Below are 15,151 nucleotides of genomic sequence, written 5' to 3' on the forward strand. Positions count from 1 at the left end.
CCCAATATAACCATTTGTAAAATCCAGCAAATATGAGGTTTTATCACAAAAGGTAAATGTTATTAGTAGTGGAACCAATTATTATATGTTATATTTTATTTTATCAAGTTTCCAACCTATGACTTTACTCTTCAACCAAAACTCTATTTAAAAATGTTCCATTCTCTTGCCAAAAAGAATCTCTAATTGCCCTTTATATGCCATCTTAGGAATTTATTAAGGGTAACTATTTTCAAAATATATATTATTTTAATTAACTTATGCTTGTCGTAATTGTATTTTAGTTTTTAAAGATTTGTTGTATCCTATATCCTATATTGTATGATATCACGTATTGCGTATCTGTATCCGTATTTTATAGGAGCTAATTTTCACACAAGACACGAACATGCGAAAACTCACTATGTAGATCTAATTATAATACTAAAATACATTGTAAACTCAAGTGAGTGGTGAACTCTAATTATTCAAGTGTCGTTGGGGCTGTGCCGCGAAAAGGTACAATATAGATTCGAATTTTGCCATCATTTGAATGAAGCTTAGCTCAAGCTTTTATTGCATTATGCTAACATTTTGCTTAGTAGTTCAGTTTGAATATCTTTGATATGATCTCACTTTGAATACAAGTGATACTCTAAATTATAAGAGGGAGGGGTTTTCTCACACACACTACTAGTGTCATGGAACTCGAACATGAGACCATTGACCTACAAATCAATACCATTTTCTATTAGGTTGACCCTGTTGGCGATATGATCTCACTTTGAATTGAATAGAATTCATTTAACATACTGATGATATACTACAGGCTACCTCGAATGAAACAAATCATTAGAGAGCTATCTACACAGGTTGCTTGAAGCTCAGGCATTCGAAGCTGCAAGCAAAGCATGGAATTGGATACCCAGCCCAACATCGTTTCACCTTTTCTTTTCTTTCCTTTTCTTTTTTATTTATTTATGTTGTGTTCACCTTCTTCTGCTTGCTGTTCTCTCCTTGCGCATTTTTTATAAATTTCATGCACAATTGTTTGAAATTCAACAACTCCCTACACTGTAATGTTGTAATGGGCTGCCATTGTCTCTGTAGCAAAACTGTTTCTTCCTGTAATTGAGGCAAGAATAATTAGTTCAACTTCTTCCCCTTCCAAACTCATACCAATTAAACATTAATTGTTTATGTTCTAACAATTAAAGTTGGATTCTTTAAGGGCATGCTTTTGGTCTTTACCTATGTATAAGTCAAAAGAAGACAGGGATATAGTCATATCTAAAGGTGGTGGAGATGGAGATGGAGATGGCGATGTTGCCTCAAGTTCAGGAAAGACCAAAATTCTTCATCCACCCATTGAAAGCCATTGGCATCTCCCTCCTCAAGACAAACACAGGCCTTCATCTTCAATTTCAAACTTAGGCCTCAAGACAATGATCAAGTTCCGCGACTCGTTCAAGAAGCTTGGAGGGAGTAGCAGCAGCATCAGCAGCAATAAGAGCTTGAAAACGGTTCTCGGAGGAGTTCGTGATCCAAAGGATGAAAACGTTGTAGAGTGTTTCAGAGAACTGCTTTTCCTTGAGGGCCAGCTTCCTCCACAGCACAATGATTATCATACCCTTTTAAGGTAAGTTGATGGGAACATTATTTGACATCAAGTGTTTCCAAATTTTCTATTTCATTGATAATGCTTTCTTTCTTTCTTTCTGAGGTTTCATTTTATAGGTTTCTTAGAATGAGGGACTTTGACTTTACAAAAGCAAAAGATGCCTTCTTGAGTTATCTTAAGTGGCGCGAGGATTATATGGTTGATGCAATTCCAAAGGTGAAAGATTTCGAACTATATTTTCCAACAGATACAGAGGATAATGATATATTTCATATTGGTTTTACAGCATGACTTATTTCAGAAGCTTTAATTTTTGTGTGCTTATAGCACATAAATACAGGGATATCATGTTATGTAAACATTACAATGTATAGAAGCTTGAAGCACAAGTTAATCTAAAGGCTTGTTTTAAGATAAATTTGAACACAGCAGACATGAGCTTAGCCAAGTTGGCTAGACCGGATGTGCTCTCCACTATGCACCTGAGTTTGAATCCCCCTCCCTATAGTTTAAATTAATTTAAAGTAGAATATCGCTTGTATCAAAAAAGATAAACCGCCAAGTCTATATTAATTACTCTAAAAGCCTGTTTTAGTTCTAGCTTTCATGAGATTTAATATAAAGTTTCAACTAAAAAAAAAAGGGAACAATTTTAACCCTTAAAATTTGACTGCAGGCCATCTATAGATTGTACCATTATCATTCTACGTCAACTAGTCTCACTACGGCAGGGCACATCACTACAAGATTTTCTTTCCCTGTTTTTGGCTAATCCAATAGTAGATGTTCTGATATTGCAGGAGTTTAAGTTTGAGGAGTATGAAGCAGTAAAGAAATGCTATCCTCATGGATATCATGGGGTAGACCGGTACGGTAGACCGTTGTACATCGAAAGAATCGGAATGGTAGACCTTAACAAGCTTCTGCAAGTAACTAACCTTGAAAGATTTGTCAAGTATCATGTGTCGGAACAAGAGAAAACATTAAATTGGAGATACCCTGCATGTTCACTTGCAGCCAAGAGGCATGTAGCATCTACAACAAGTATTTTAGATGTGCATGGAGTGGTGAGCATCTTTTTCTCATGTTTGATCTAGAGCAAACTTCCATACAAAGTTGTTCATCCCATAAATTATTTCATGAAGATTTGATTTTGCTGGCTAAGAAAAATAAAACAGCGTCAAATGTGTTATTTGAATTGCAACAGTGAGTTCTAACATACTTGAAATTTGTGTTTGATTAGGGATTGGCTAATTTCTCAAAGCCTGCTAGATATCTGTTCATGGAAATTCAGAAGATTGATAGCAATTACTACCCAGAGGTACGTGGGTTGTCATTGTCTCTGCAGGGATGCTATGTGAACAACAAGATGGTTAGAATGGTTGATTGGTGAGTCAGGAGATTAGTAATCTAGATTCCAAAACAAAAAATTAGCAAAATTAGTGATGAAGATGTCGATAATCTTACCATTAAGTCCATAGGATTAGATTAGATTGGAGATAAGTCACTATATTCAAGGTATGTTGAAGGATGAAACGAGACCCAACTTCCAAATTTTTGTCCAATTTGAAGTTGATGGACTAGTGATTAAGGAAATTTATCCCTTCAAAACCCCACAAGATAGTAGGATATTAACACCTTATAACTTATCGATTCTAATTCCCACAATATTAAAAATCATTCACCTCACTTTCATTTCTTATTTCAATACACATTGAATCTAGTCAGTTATCCAATTCAATCCAGTCCTAAACACCAAATCTGCTGTAAGCTATCATAGTCAACTTAATTATCGGGTATTAGAAGGCGGGATATTTTCATCGGATTAAAAGGAATGCCAAGTCCCTTCCTACTGAAAATTGATGAATTACACTTCATTTTTTTGAAATGAAATGAATGACACTTAATTTTGAGAGATACTAACATAAGTGTAGTGTATGTGCTCTTATTTATCTGTCAATGACTTTAGAGCTGTTGATATTTTTCAGACTCTAAATCGCCTGTTTATTGTGAATGCTGGATCTGGGTTTAAAATGCTTTGGAAAGCAGTGAAGGCTTTCCTTGATACACGCACATTAGCAAAGATTCAGGTGAGGGTTCTTTTCTCTAGGGCGGATTAATTTCTAGCCAGAAAGTTTTTCTCCTTAATCCCAGTGGACTAAATTTATTATTATTTCAGGTGCTGGGATACAATTACCAAAGTAACCTGCTTGATGTTGTTGATCAAAGGTAAGCATTTCAATCCCAAGTTGGTACAAATTTGCACAGATATTTGTATAAATAATTTAGAAATGAGAGAAAAAAGGGTTCTTTTTCTGATTTATTCTTCATAATTAAGAATAAAGAAATTCAATTCTCTGCAGCAATTTGCCAACTTTTCTGGGTGGAGGCTGCACCTGTTCTGATTATGGAGGCTGCCTTTTAAGTGACAAAGGACCCTGGAACAATCCAGATATTACAGAAATGCTTCAAGTGATCAACTTTATTCCTTCCCAAGTGTTTTACTTCAAACTTTGTTGCATTGCAGTTTAAACTTTTTAACCATGTGCAGTTAATACAGTAGAGGTTAAATAATACTTCGTCTATATTTTCAGGCAATTACTGCAGACGATAATGGGGTCAACAATTATGAAGAAAATGGTCATTTGGATTCAGATGAGGGGCTTTTACGAAATATAGTAAGCACACCAAATATAACCAATGCCTTCCTTGCATACTTCTGCTCTCTGCATAATTCAGATATATCTGTTTCTTGTTAGTTTTGTTTGATGTACTTATTTCAGTTGCAGCACCATTGTTGTTTTTCTTTTTAAAGAAATTTGTTTATGCGTTTCTTCATCTCCGTTTCTCGAATTTATAATGCTCTTTCGGATTTACTGAGAAGAGAATTAAAGAAAAAGATTTCATTCTGATATAATGCTGTTTTGTGTGGAATTGCACCAAAAGAAAATCAAGGCCTTGGAAGCAGAATTTAGAGAGGCCAACAAAGTGAGTTCTAAAAATACTTGTACCTCTCATTTCCTACAATTCAATCCACAAAGACATGTTAACTGTTGTTGTGTTGCAGAAAATTCAAGCATTAGAAGCTGCACTTGAGGAAGCCAAGATAGTGAGTCCTAAAACATAAAAAAATTCTTCATATTGGTACCAGCCTTAAACATCTTTAGTGAGTCTTTCATTATTTTCTTCTTACAGGTCTTGAAAGAACTTGGCCAGCAGGTAGAAGAGTTGAGATCAACTCCTTGGGAAGGATAGCCCAGCTCATCAAATTATCAAATAAATGTGTATCTTTCTAGGGGAGCGCTATTCGTGCTCCTACGGTCTATATATAATTTAACCTCTCTCGTACTCTTGCGGATACATTCTCGTAGAAATGCAGAGAAGTTAATATAAAGGAGCACGAATAACGCTCTCCCTTTTCACAAACTAAACAATATTTTCAAGGACCTTTATTCGCTCTTGTTTCTGTCAATAAACCAAGTGATTGTCATTAGAGACGGTACAATTTAAGTTTGTTCATAAATCAATCTTTGGCTGGCTGGCTTTGGCTGGCTTTGTACCAGCCCAACTGCTGTGTATTGATGGTTCAACATTGACTAGCCTAACCTTGGGCCCAGACAGGAAATAATAATAATCAGTGTGTATTGATGGTCTTAGTTCTGAGCGTAGGGAGAGCCATCCCTTTTTAATAAAGAATTATTTGGTATAATAGTCAAATAGTCACGTGATGTTATAATTTTAATATATTATAACACGTGGTTAGTTATTAATATGTTGACTTCAGAAATTGTCGCGTAATTAGAATCACATCTTATAACTCAAATCATTTTATCCTCTAATATATCTTTCATCGATGTTATAACACGTGTAATGATTTTGCAGTCACTCCCAAGGTTTTCCTATTTTTTTATGAGTTTTAATTCAATGTTTGTGAGTTGGATCAATATGGACTCCCACTCAAGCCTCATGGACAAAGACGTTTTCCCAAAATGATAAAGTTTTGCCCAACATTTTTGGAGTCAACGTCATCCCTACACATAGGACAAACTGACTTTTAAGAAAGAAGCCAATGATACGATTGAACTTTGGTAATGAACTTCATTGTCATTTCATCTACCATTTAGCAAGCACAATTTGGGCCCCGTCCCAAAGAAATGTGGCTGATAATAGTTGCAATAATTCAAGGAGTCTCAAAATCAAATCAAATCCTTTGGAGGAGCTTTGTTGAGTGCCATATCAAAAAGACACATGCAATGCGAGTAGAATCTGAGATGAGAAATTCTTCAATCATTGATTATAGATAGAAAACACACATGATCCCCATGACCACTTAAGAAAAGAGAATAATCATCTTGTTGTTCGTCGACACCCGAAAGGTCACATCTCTCTTTGATGTCTTTATTTTTTTTATTTAATTTTTAATACAAGTGATAGTTTAAACTACAAGTGAATGGGAGAGAAACTCACATACGCTACCAACCAAGGTGTCATCGGCGTTTGAACCTAAGACCACTATAGTTTGCAAGTTAAGACCATTTTTTACTAGGTTAGACTCTATTGGCATCTCTCTTTGAAGTTTGATACAGAAAATTTGGTCATATCCCACATATTCCAATGAACATGCTCCATTTAGCTTATAGAGTCAAAGACTTGAGTCCTTTTCCATTGTGCTAGACCCCGTTGGCATAAATTTTGAATTCTCACTCACCGCTAAAACAACATAAATTTTGGACTGCTAGATGGCCAAAATGGCCCATGGTCCCTAGTTCCTCCGCACTAGAACAACATAAATTTTGAACGGCTAGATGGCCAAAATGGTGGATAGCCCTTTGCCCCACCCCTAGACATGCTCTTAGGTAGTTTTGTTTATTTATTTATTTTATAGGGAATGAATTGCCATATGAGCTTTGAGACTGATGTTGAGGTTGTGTTTCCCTCTTTTCGACTGGGTAGGCCGATTGAATGAGTTTTTGGTCCTTCTTTAATTGAGTGCGGGGCGTGCCACCACCAAGCCACGAATTATGCTTGAATGGAATGTAAGTAGATGATGTGTCCGAAATCTAACTTTAATCAAACGATTGTTCGGCCGAGTAAGGAACCTACTCACGGCCTAGATTCTTTCACTACCTCGGAGTCAAGGCTTTATGTGAGCAACCAAATGATGTGAAGTGAGTGGAGATGAAGATTGAAAGTGGAATGTAATGAAACAAAGAACACGTGCGTAAAGTAAAAAGTGCTTGAATTTAAATATAATTGAAAGACAAGTGCGGAAAGTAAAGTACGTAAAATAAATAATTTAAGGACGAGCGTGTAATTTAAAGTGCATAAAATAAAGAATGTAAAGAAAGTGCGTAATGTAAATTGCATAAATTAAACAATATAAAGACGAGTGCGTAATGTAAATTGCATAAATTAAATAATTGAAATGCGAGAGTGCGTAAAGTAAAGGGCGGAAAGTAAACTAGATTACGAAGAACAGTAAAGATAATGTGAATTGAAATTATTGTAATTAAAATAGAATTGAAAAACAAGAACAAGAATGTAAATGCATAATTAAAATCTACGGAAACTAGAGCAGAAAAAATAAGAACTAGGCTATGGCTACATTATGCTACTCCTAGGATAGAAATTGAAGAGAATGTAAAATGACAAGTTGTGTGTTCTGTCGGGGGTCCTTTCTCTCTTCCATAAGCTTGGTATTTATAGGGGCTTTGGTGCATCTCAATTTGGTCGGTCGTCAATTATAATTGCTCCACAATATCTTCAATCTCTTGTCTCATGCGTGTGATTTAATGTAAATAATAATATTTGATTTGATTTTCCTTCCATCTCGAGCTCTCCCAACAATAACATCAGTTGACCATCAAGCTGACATAATTCCTTCCATATTTGAATTGTAACCTATGAGAAAATCCTTCTACAGATTATCCATCTCCTTAATTAAGCATTGACTGATTTTATGCTCTCGGCTACATATAGGCTTTCGACCGTATCTACACTTTCGGCCGCATACAGGCTTTCGACCACTTTTATGCTCTCAGCCATATTGATGTGTTCAGCCAGATTGGTGTATTCCACCACATGCAGATATTATGCTATATTTATGATTTTAGGCTTCTATCTAGCCTTATTGATTAGGCCCACCGAAATATAACTTGGGCTCATTATTAGTTTAATTGTCGGATCTCGGGCCTGACCCGATCAAATTTCAACCAGGCCCAAACAGGTTGCGTGTTTTCAAGGATTGGAAGGGCATTTTAGTCTCTTTAAATTGGTTTTTTTGTTGTTGGAGAAATTAAGATTGCATTCATAATTCAACCAAAAAAGTCACTAGTCACAAATGGTCATTACAATAACGGAGCGATCTAACATCAAAATTCAGATAATCTAGGACTCCTCTACTAATGATCACACATGATCGAAGAAATTCTAGCATAGGCATCCCAACTAAGAGAGCAAACTCAGAATAACCAAAAATAGATAAAGCTTGAAAAAAACCAAGTCATAACAATATAAATAAAACTCTCACAAAAGCGAGGTGAAAACCTCTCACAAAGAATAGGTGGAAACCTCTTACAAATGAGAGGTGAAAAACTCTCACAAAAGGATAGGTGAAAACAACACAGAAAATCCAAAGAGTCTTTGCGACTTATTTCAAACATAAAGAAACCGCAAAAAGGATAGTGGTAGAGATCCGACACCAAACGCAGGTGGAGATCCAATGCCGAGACGCATCCGCTTGTAATGAGTAGAGGATCATTACAAAACGAAGACAAGTAGAGAAAACCTTCTGTCTCTCTGAAAATTGGGGAAAATAGGATAAGGGAGAAAGGGAGGAGGGGAGATGGGAGGAAGAACAGTGACTTCCTCTCCCCTCAAAGTGAAAACAGCTCTAAAGTCTTTTTTGAAAGAGAGAGGGCTAGGGGTTTCGATTTGGCAGATCGCCACCACCACTAATTAAAAGTTGGTTTAACGTTTGATTTCTTAGAAAGGTACTATTTTAAAAAGATTAGTATAGGAGAAGAGGTTTAAAGTTTTTCTACAACATAGAATACTCATTAAGAGTATTAAAAGACCATCTAAGAATGATCTCTTGTTACCAAAAATTAATCTACAAAGAAGTTACAGGTATGAGTATGGGACAAATTACTCTAAAAAATTAATCTAATCCATAGTTTTTAAGTTATTGGATTACACTATGCAATCTATATATTTTTTAAGAGAATGATCTCATGAAGTGACAATCACATCAATTAAAACCAAAAGTATGAAATTAGTAAGAGTAGCATTATTCATTTTTTAATTCTATTTTTTTTAAATCATTTTTATTTTTATATGTGTTAGTAACGGCACCAAGAGTATGAAATTAGAATAATTTTTAATATTCATTCTATATAAATAAATATGCCATTAGTAATCAAGAATATTTATTCCTACATTCATCGTCTATGTTGGATTTTGATGTGTCCAATATCGCTTGAATAAAAAATAAAGTATTTAGTCCGACTTAAAAAGAAACTAAAAAGCAAATTAAGAAAAATAAAAATAAAAAGAAATTGATAGAGTATATATCCTTCTATGATATGCCAAAATAAGGGATCGAGGAAGAGACAGTAGGTGTTATAAACGCACATTCATTCATATTAAAATTCATAATTAGTAACTACTCATTTACTCTCACATAAATCATAAAAAGTCAAGAAAAAAAAAAAATTTCTCTCAGAAACAGAAAAAAAGAAAAAGAAAAAGAAAAAACACTTCCCCTCTCATAAATTCACAATCAAATTCATTTTCTTCCAATTTCCCAACAACCTCTCTCTCTCTCTCGATCTCTCCGCCTATCTCTGTCTTTGATTTAAATTCAATTTAAATTCCACCTTTTTCCACAGCATACCCAAACCAAATCGATCAAGCAATCAATCCAATGAGCACGGGCGAGCTTCTCAGCATCGAGCCTCTGGAGCTCAAGTTCCCCTGTTAGTAAAATTTTCGTAACGCTCTCTTCGTTTCGATCTGTTTGCGTTTTGTAGACTTTGTTTTTTCATGTTTGCGGTATTTGTTTCAGTTTTCATTTTTTGTTTTTTTGTTTTTTTTTTCTCTCTTCAGTCGAATTGAAGAAGCAGATCTCTTGTTCGCTTCTGCTCTCGAATAAGACCGATAACTATGTCGCTTTCAAGGTGCTCCTCTTTTGTTTTTGTGTTTGTTTTGTGTTTGTGCTTTCAAATTCTTCTGCAAATTGTTTTTTTTTTTTTTTTTGCTTATATTCACCATTTGGTTGTTTGGAAAATGTGAGGAAAGAAAACGAAAAATAAAACAAACGGAGAATTGAGAATGTGGATATTCTATCATTTGATTTTCTTTTATTGGAACCCGAAAAGTTACTGCTTCCACTCGATGAACATGAATTGTTGTTATCTTTTTAATATTTACTGCATGCTAGTTTGTAATGGAGTGATTTACGAATGTTGTAAATCAGACAGCATTAAAAGAAAAAAATTCGAATACGACAATTGTTATGTTTGGTTTGTTTTTCTTCCAAATATCAGATTGCTGGTAGATATGAAACTTATATTTGTGAAGTTTGTAGATTTGCTTTGGATGTTTGATATTGATTCGATTATGTTCAGGTCAAAACTACAAATCCCAAGAAGTATTGTGTTCGTCCGAACACGGGAATTGTCTCGCCTCGATCCACATGTGATGTTATAGGTGCATATTAATTATTTTGTTCGACTGTATGTATAGTTTATATAGAATATGGGATTTGAAATTTTCGATGATTAATTCAAATTTTTTTTTTTTTTTGTTGATTTAGTTACAATGCAAGCACAAAAAGAGGCTCCTCCAGACATGCAATGCAAGGACAAGTTTCTCCTCCAGAGTGTAAAAACCAATGATGGTGCAACTCCAAAGGATATTACTCCAGAAGTGGTAGTTATATAATGATATTATACAATGGTGTGAATACTGGTGTTTTTGTGTACTCTATGCCGAATGTTATTCATTTGTGGAATTGATGTTGTGTAGTTCAATAAAGAGGCGGGAAATGTGGTTGAGGAGTGCAAATTGAGAGTGGTATATGTTTCTCCACCTCAACCCCCTTCTCCGGTTCCAGAAGGGTCTGAAGAAGGGTCTTCACCAAGGGGTTCTGTTATGGAGAATGGAAATGTGAATGGTGCTGAGTTTTCCAATGTGAGTACTTGAGGTAGACTTTATGATGATTTCTTATCCTCAGTCAGCAGAGAGATATTGATTGGCATGCCATTTATTGGTGATTACAGGCTGCAAAAGCATTTAGTGAGCAGCTTGAACCTCAGGAGAGATCTGCAGAGGTAAATGCCTACTCAGACAACATATCTGTTTATGTGTGTGCACTTGTGTCTTATACCCTATCCAGTTTCTGACTTTTTCTTGTTTGTGTATCAGAAATCTGTTATGACTTCTGTATGTTCTTAGGTCAGATGTCTGTTACATGTATCTCTTTTCCGTTGTGCTATGAGTATCCTTACGACCAAGAACCATGTAAATATTTGCTAGAAAAAATCGAAATTAGTTGTTGGACTAGTTAGTGTGACAAAAAGCTTCATATGGGGATTAACATCTTATGTGTCTATTTGATAGTTGGGTTGAGCTTTTGTGACGCTAATGCAACTTGTCTAGCGTGATATTTATTGCACATACATGCATGCTCTTACGACATGCATACAATGGTGAACCTTTTTCTATATGGGCTTTATTGTACTACAATTATATCTTAAGATCAGTCCTTTTAGAATGTGAAGAAAGCTGTTGTCATGATTCGTAAGACGGGAGAAGATTTATTGATTGGAATTAGTCATTAGAGAAATGACTTTAAATATCTTGGTTTTTCTTTCCTCGTTCTGTCACCGGCTAGAGTTTATCCTTACCTGAGTTTGGGGCTTGTTAGGAAATAATGGAAATTTTGGACTCCATCTTTGGGTTTATTGTGATTGTTCCTTGGTGCTTTTAATTGGACTAGAAATCATACCTTTTTTTTTTTTTTTTGCAAACAGATAGTGGATTTAATCTTTTTTTGTTAGAGACTTTCTTTTGCCTTTTCTCTTCTTCCTCCTGATAGTTTCGTTTGTACCAATATGGCAATTCATAATCTACACAGGTTTGTAATGTGACCTGCATTCATGTGTGCTGCTGCCTTAAGTAGTAGGTTGTCTACCATATTACTAGTGGTGCTTGGGATGGTAGTTCTTATACTTCTTTTTTTATAATTGCAGGCAAGATCACTTTTATTGAAACTGACAGAGGAAAAGAATAAAGCAAATCAACAAAGTAACAGGCTTCGCCAGGAGCTGGTGAGAGCTTAACATGCAGCTTCTGTAGAATTTGTCCTCTTCTTTACCCATTATTTATTTATTTATTTATTTATTTGGGAGAGGGTATAGGGGATAGGGGTTCCTATCCTTAGGCAAGAGTATGCTTTGTGTGCTTAAACATGATTACTTTACATGTTTTCAGTTATCATTACGTGTATGTTTGCACTTTGTACATATGTAAGGGATAGTGCAAAATTGAAGAATAAAAAATCTTTACTGTGTTGAGTTTTTCTTATTCAACTCTTTTGAAGTTTCTCTTCTGAAGGTAGGTCCTTGTCGAGGGATGTTGTAGTGATTTTCCCATCCTGTGATAGTAATATAGTTTTGCGAATTGTATTCCATTTGAAGTATGGATTTTTTCATATGAAGCTTATGGATGAGAGTGCGGTACTTAGTATTGTTACTTTCTTGGAGATGTTTGAGGTTGATTTCTGAGTAAATGTCGAGACAGTAACTATTTCTTGGACTTTTTGTCTTTTCTTCTGCTACCTTAATCACTCTCTTTTATCGACAATAAAAAGGCTTTATACTATTTTCTTCCATGGATTTCACTATATTGCATTGTTAAGTCTCTTGCTTCCCAAATTTTGTTGTGCTTTTCTTATTGTGTATTTGTGTAGGAACTCTTGAAGCGTCAAGGGAGCAAAAGTCGTGGTGGTGTTTCAATCCTTTTCGTCATTATTGTTGGCTTGATTGGCTTACTTTTGGGCTATCTCATGAAGAAGTCGTAAGCACTTGGTTACAAATCTTGTGTCGTGCTGTTTCCTTCCGAGTCATTGAAGAATGATGGTGGAAGGAAAAACTGAGGGTGGCTCGTTTTTAGTTAGCTTTGCGAAAGTTTCCAAACTTGTTTAGGTGGTGCTGTGGATCTTAGGTGCTGGAATTCTAGATTAGTGCGTGGTAAACTTACATTCTTTTGTAACTTAAGAGGATGATTTTCACTTTGTTTCGTTTGTGTTTCAACTTTGAGAGATTTTGGTTAACTGTATCTCTGATGGTTGTTAATAATTTTATACATCTCAGTGTGATGTAAAACATGTCTTTATTTCTTCTATATTATTTTTCTTTGTTTCAAGTTTGTCGGTAATTATCTTAATGAATCCCACTCTCTCATTTTTTGTTTATTTAATTTTTGTTTATTTATCATTTTTTGGGTATGTTTTGGGGTTTGCATCTAAACTAAAGGTCTTTGACTTAATCTGCAAAGTAAAACAGTGGGTTTAAATGGGAAAGGAATAACAAATGTGGGTTAGGTCAGTTGACCAAGATAGTATGTCCTTTCTATTGCACCCGAGTTCGAACGCCTTCCTGTACATTAGAGTTGTTTAGGATATTGCTCGTGAAAAAAAAAGAAAAGGGAATGAATAATTTTGCGGACTTTGTCATCAAACAACTAAAATAGGTAGCCTCATGAAATCAAATGAAACCAGGAATTCTAACCAACAACTTTGTGATTTTATGGTATGCCTTTTGATATTTATAATGTTTCTTTTTCTTTTGTGTTTTTCTTTCTTCTCCGTCTCTCTTCTCCCTTTTTTTTTCCCCCTTTCTTTTCCTCCTTTCTTCTTTCTCCTCTCTCTTTTTTTTCTCTCTTTTCCTTTCCTCTTCTCTCCTTTTTTTTTTCTTTCTTTTCCTTCTCTTTAGTTTTCTCTCATATCTCTTTTTTCTTTCTTTCTTTCCTTCAATCTTCTCTTCTCTCTCCCTATTTTTTTCTTCTTTCTTTTCCTTATATCTCTCTCTCTCTCTCTCTCTCTCTCTCTCTCTCTCTCTCTCTATTTTTCTTCTTTCTTTTCCTTATATTTTCTCTACTCTCTGTTTTTTTAATTTAAATTTTTTCAGTTATGAGTTTCATAACATGCATGTTATTATTTACGAACCCGTTACGACTCGAAACCCGCATACGATAAAAGACGACATGAACCTCACACGACACGTTTTATTAAATGGGTTGGGTTCGGGTTGAGCATTCTTGATACGTTTATTATCCCAACACGACACGAACCCGACACTACACGACCCATTGCCAACCCTACTTGTAGGCTTGACAATGAGAATTATACATTTTTGAAGTACAAAATTTGGAAGAATTGTGTCTGTCTGGTTTGAATTTTCCATGGTTTGACGTGGCTTTAAATTGTATAATGAACAAAGTACAATGATTAACAAGAAATAACATTTTCTATTGTTGAAGCAGGCAATGCCAGTCATGTTGGTTTTGGCGGTTTTGAATAGGGATGCAAAAATCCCTGTGGGAGTGGGTCCCCGACCCTAACAGGGGTAGATTTCGGGCCAAATAGGGATTGGGTATGGAGATCCCCGAACTTGAAAAATCCCCTACGCATATGGGAAGGGAATGGTATTGGTGTCCCTATCCCCAAACCAGAGCAGAAAATATATATGTTTATACTAATAAATAAATATATAATTATAATATTTATGTTTAACCATAAGTTAACCTCCATCTCCAAATTCTTCCTAATTTTCTATGGAACTTCATATTGATATGATTTTGAATAGTTAAGTTCAGCTTTATAGTTAATTTGAATGTGTTGAATTATAATTTAATATGAAACTTAATGTTAAAATGTATAATAAATATTTTTTTATGCAAAAAAAATTTTAAAAATCAGGGATTGGCGGGTATGAGGATAGTCCTCCGATGGGGATGGGGACGAGGATTCCCAAAACCTATTAAACAAGGATGGGTTCGAAGACGGGGGAGGGAATGGAGAGCGGAGACGGGGATGGTATTGTCATACCCGACCAGTTGCCATCCCTAGTTTTGAACAGGAAAGTAGCCGAAGTTTGTAGATTTGTACTCCCATGTGAAAACATGCAACTGCGTAACAAAGTGCACCGATATGAAAACATGAAACAAAATAAAATAAAGAGGATATAATTATAAATTTGCGAGAAAGAGATCGAATGCGCCCTCCCCATTTACTAACTAGCATTCGGTCTTCTCATATATCTTTTTCAATATAAAAAGAGATTTTAAATTCGAATCCTCAAAAGATAAAAATAAAAGATATTTATTTTAAAAATTATTTTTGCATGACATATTATACAATAACTTATATAGAACCTATATATATATATATATATATATATAGAGAGAGAGAGAGAGAGAGAGAGAGAGAGAGAGAGAGAGAGAGATAGAAACCCAAAACTAGTCATTTGTCATTTTCTAATTGATTCT

The 15,151-nt window shown here is 35.0% G+C and overlaps 2 protein-coding genes across 2 annotated transcripts; both read left to right on the plus strand.

Moving 5' to 3' along the window:
• Nucleotides 1–1,008: 1,008 nt before the first annotated feature.
• On the plus strand, nucleotides 1,009–5,256 carry LOC103337173 (Sec14p-like phosphatidylinositol transfer family protein). The gene is made up of 11 exons (XM_008240325.2): nucleotides 1,009–1,618; nucleotides 1,717–1,816; nucleotides 2,401–2,667; nucleotides 2,844–2,921; nucleotides 3,589–3,690; nucleotides 3,780–3,829; nucleotides 3,964–4,072; nucleotides 4,195–4,278; nucleotides 4,547–4,588; nucleotides 4,668–4,709; nucleotides 4,796–5,256. Exons 1-11 carry the CDS (start codon nucleotides 1,233–1,235, stop codon nucleotides 4,853–4,855), a joined length of 1,320 nt encoding a protein of 439 aa, XP_008238547.2. The 5' UTR covers nucleotides 1,009–1,232; the 3' UTR covers nucleotides 4,856–5,256.
• Nucleotides 5,257–9,374: 4,118 nt separating this feature from the next.
• On the plus strand, nucleotides 9,375–13,027 carry LOC103337174 (vesicle-associated protein 1-2-like). The gene is made up of 8 exons (XM_008240326.2): nucleotides 9,375–9,576; nucleotides 9,707–9,777; nucleotides 10,228–10,309; nucleotides 10,416–10,531; nucleotides 10,628–10,792; nucleotides 10,882–10,932; nucleotides 11,854–11,931; nucleotides 12,573–13,027. Exons 1-8 carry the CDS (start codon nucleotides 9,525–9,527, stop codon nucleotides 12,681–12,683), a joined length of 726 nt encoding a protein of 241 aa, XP_008238548.1. The 5' UTR covers nucleotides 9,375–9,524; the 3' UTR covers nucleotides 12,684–13,027.
• Nucleotides 13,028–15,151: the final 2,124 nt, after the last annotated feature.

This window comes from Prunus mume, linkage group LG7 (genome assembly GCF_029339155.1).
Source record: "Prunus mume cultivar Tortuosa linkage group LG7, ASM2933915v1, whole genome shotgun sequence".
NCBI classification, from domain to species: Eukaryota; Viridiplantae; Streptophyta; class Magnoliopsida; order Rosales; family Rosaceae; genus Prunus; species Prunus mume.

What these genes read in the sequence shown, in the direction of transcription:
- LOC103337173 (XM_008240325.2), top strand. Translation starts at nt 1,233, where the DNA reads ATGTATAAGTCAAAAGAAGACAGGGATATAGTCATATCTAAAGGTGGT. An exon ending in TTTTAGATGTGCATGGAGTG is followed by an intron (nt 2,668 to 2,843) that starts GTGAGCATCTTT and finishes GTGTTTGATTAG; the next exon opens with GGATTGGCTAATTTCTCAAA. An exon ending in CTTGATGTTGTTGATCAAAG is followed by an intron (nt 3,830 to 3,963) that starts GTAAGCATTTCA and finishes AATTCTCTGCAG; the next exon opens with CAATTTGCCAACTTTTCTGG.
- LOC103337174 (XM_008240326.2), top strand. Translation starts at nt 9,525, where the DNA reads ATGAGCACGGGCGAGCTTCTCAGCATCGAGCCTCTGGAGCTCAAGTTC. An exon ending in TCTGGAGCTCAAGTTCCCCT is followed by an intron (nt 9,577 to 9,706) that starts GTTAGTAAAATT and finishes TTCTCTCTTCAG; the next exon opens with TCGAATTGAAGAAGCAGATC. An exon ending in CTCAGGAGAGATCTGCAGAG is followed by an intron (nt 10,933 to 11,853) that starts GTAAATGCCTAC and finishes TTATAATTGCAG; the next exon opens with GCAAGATCACTTTTATTGAA.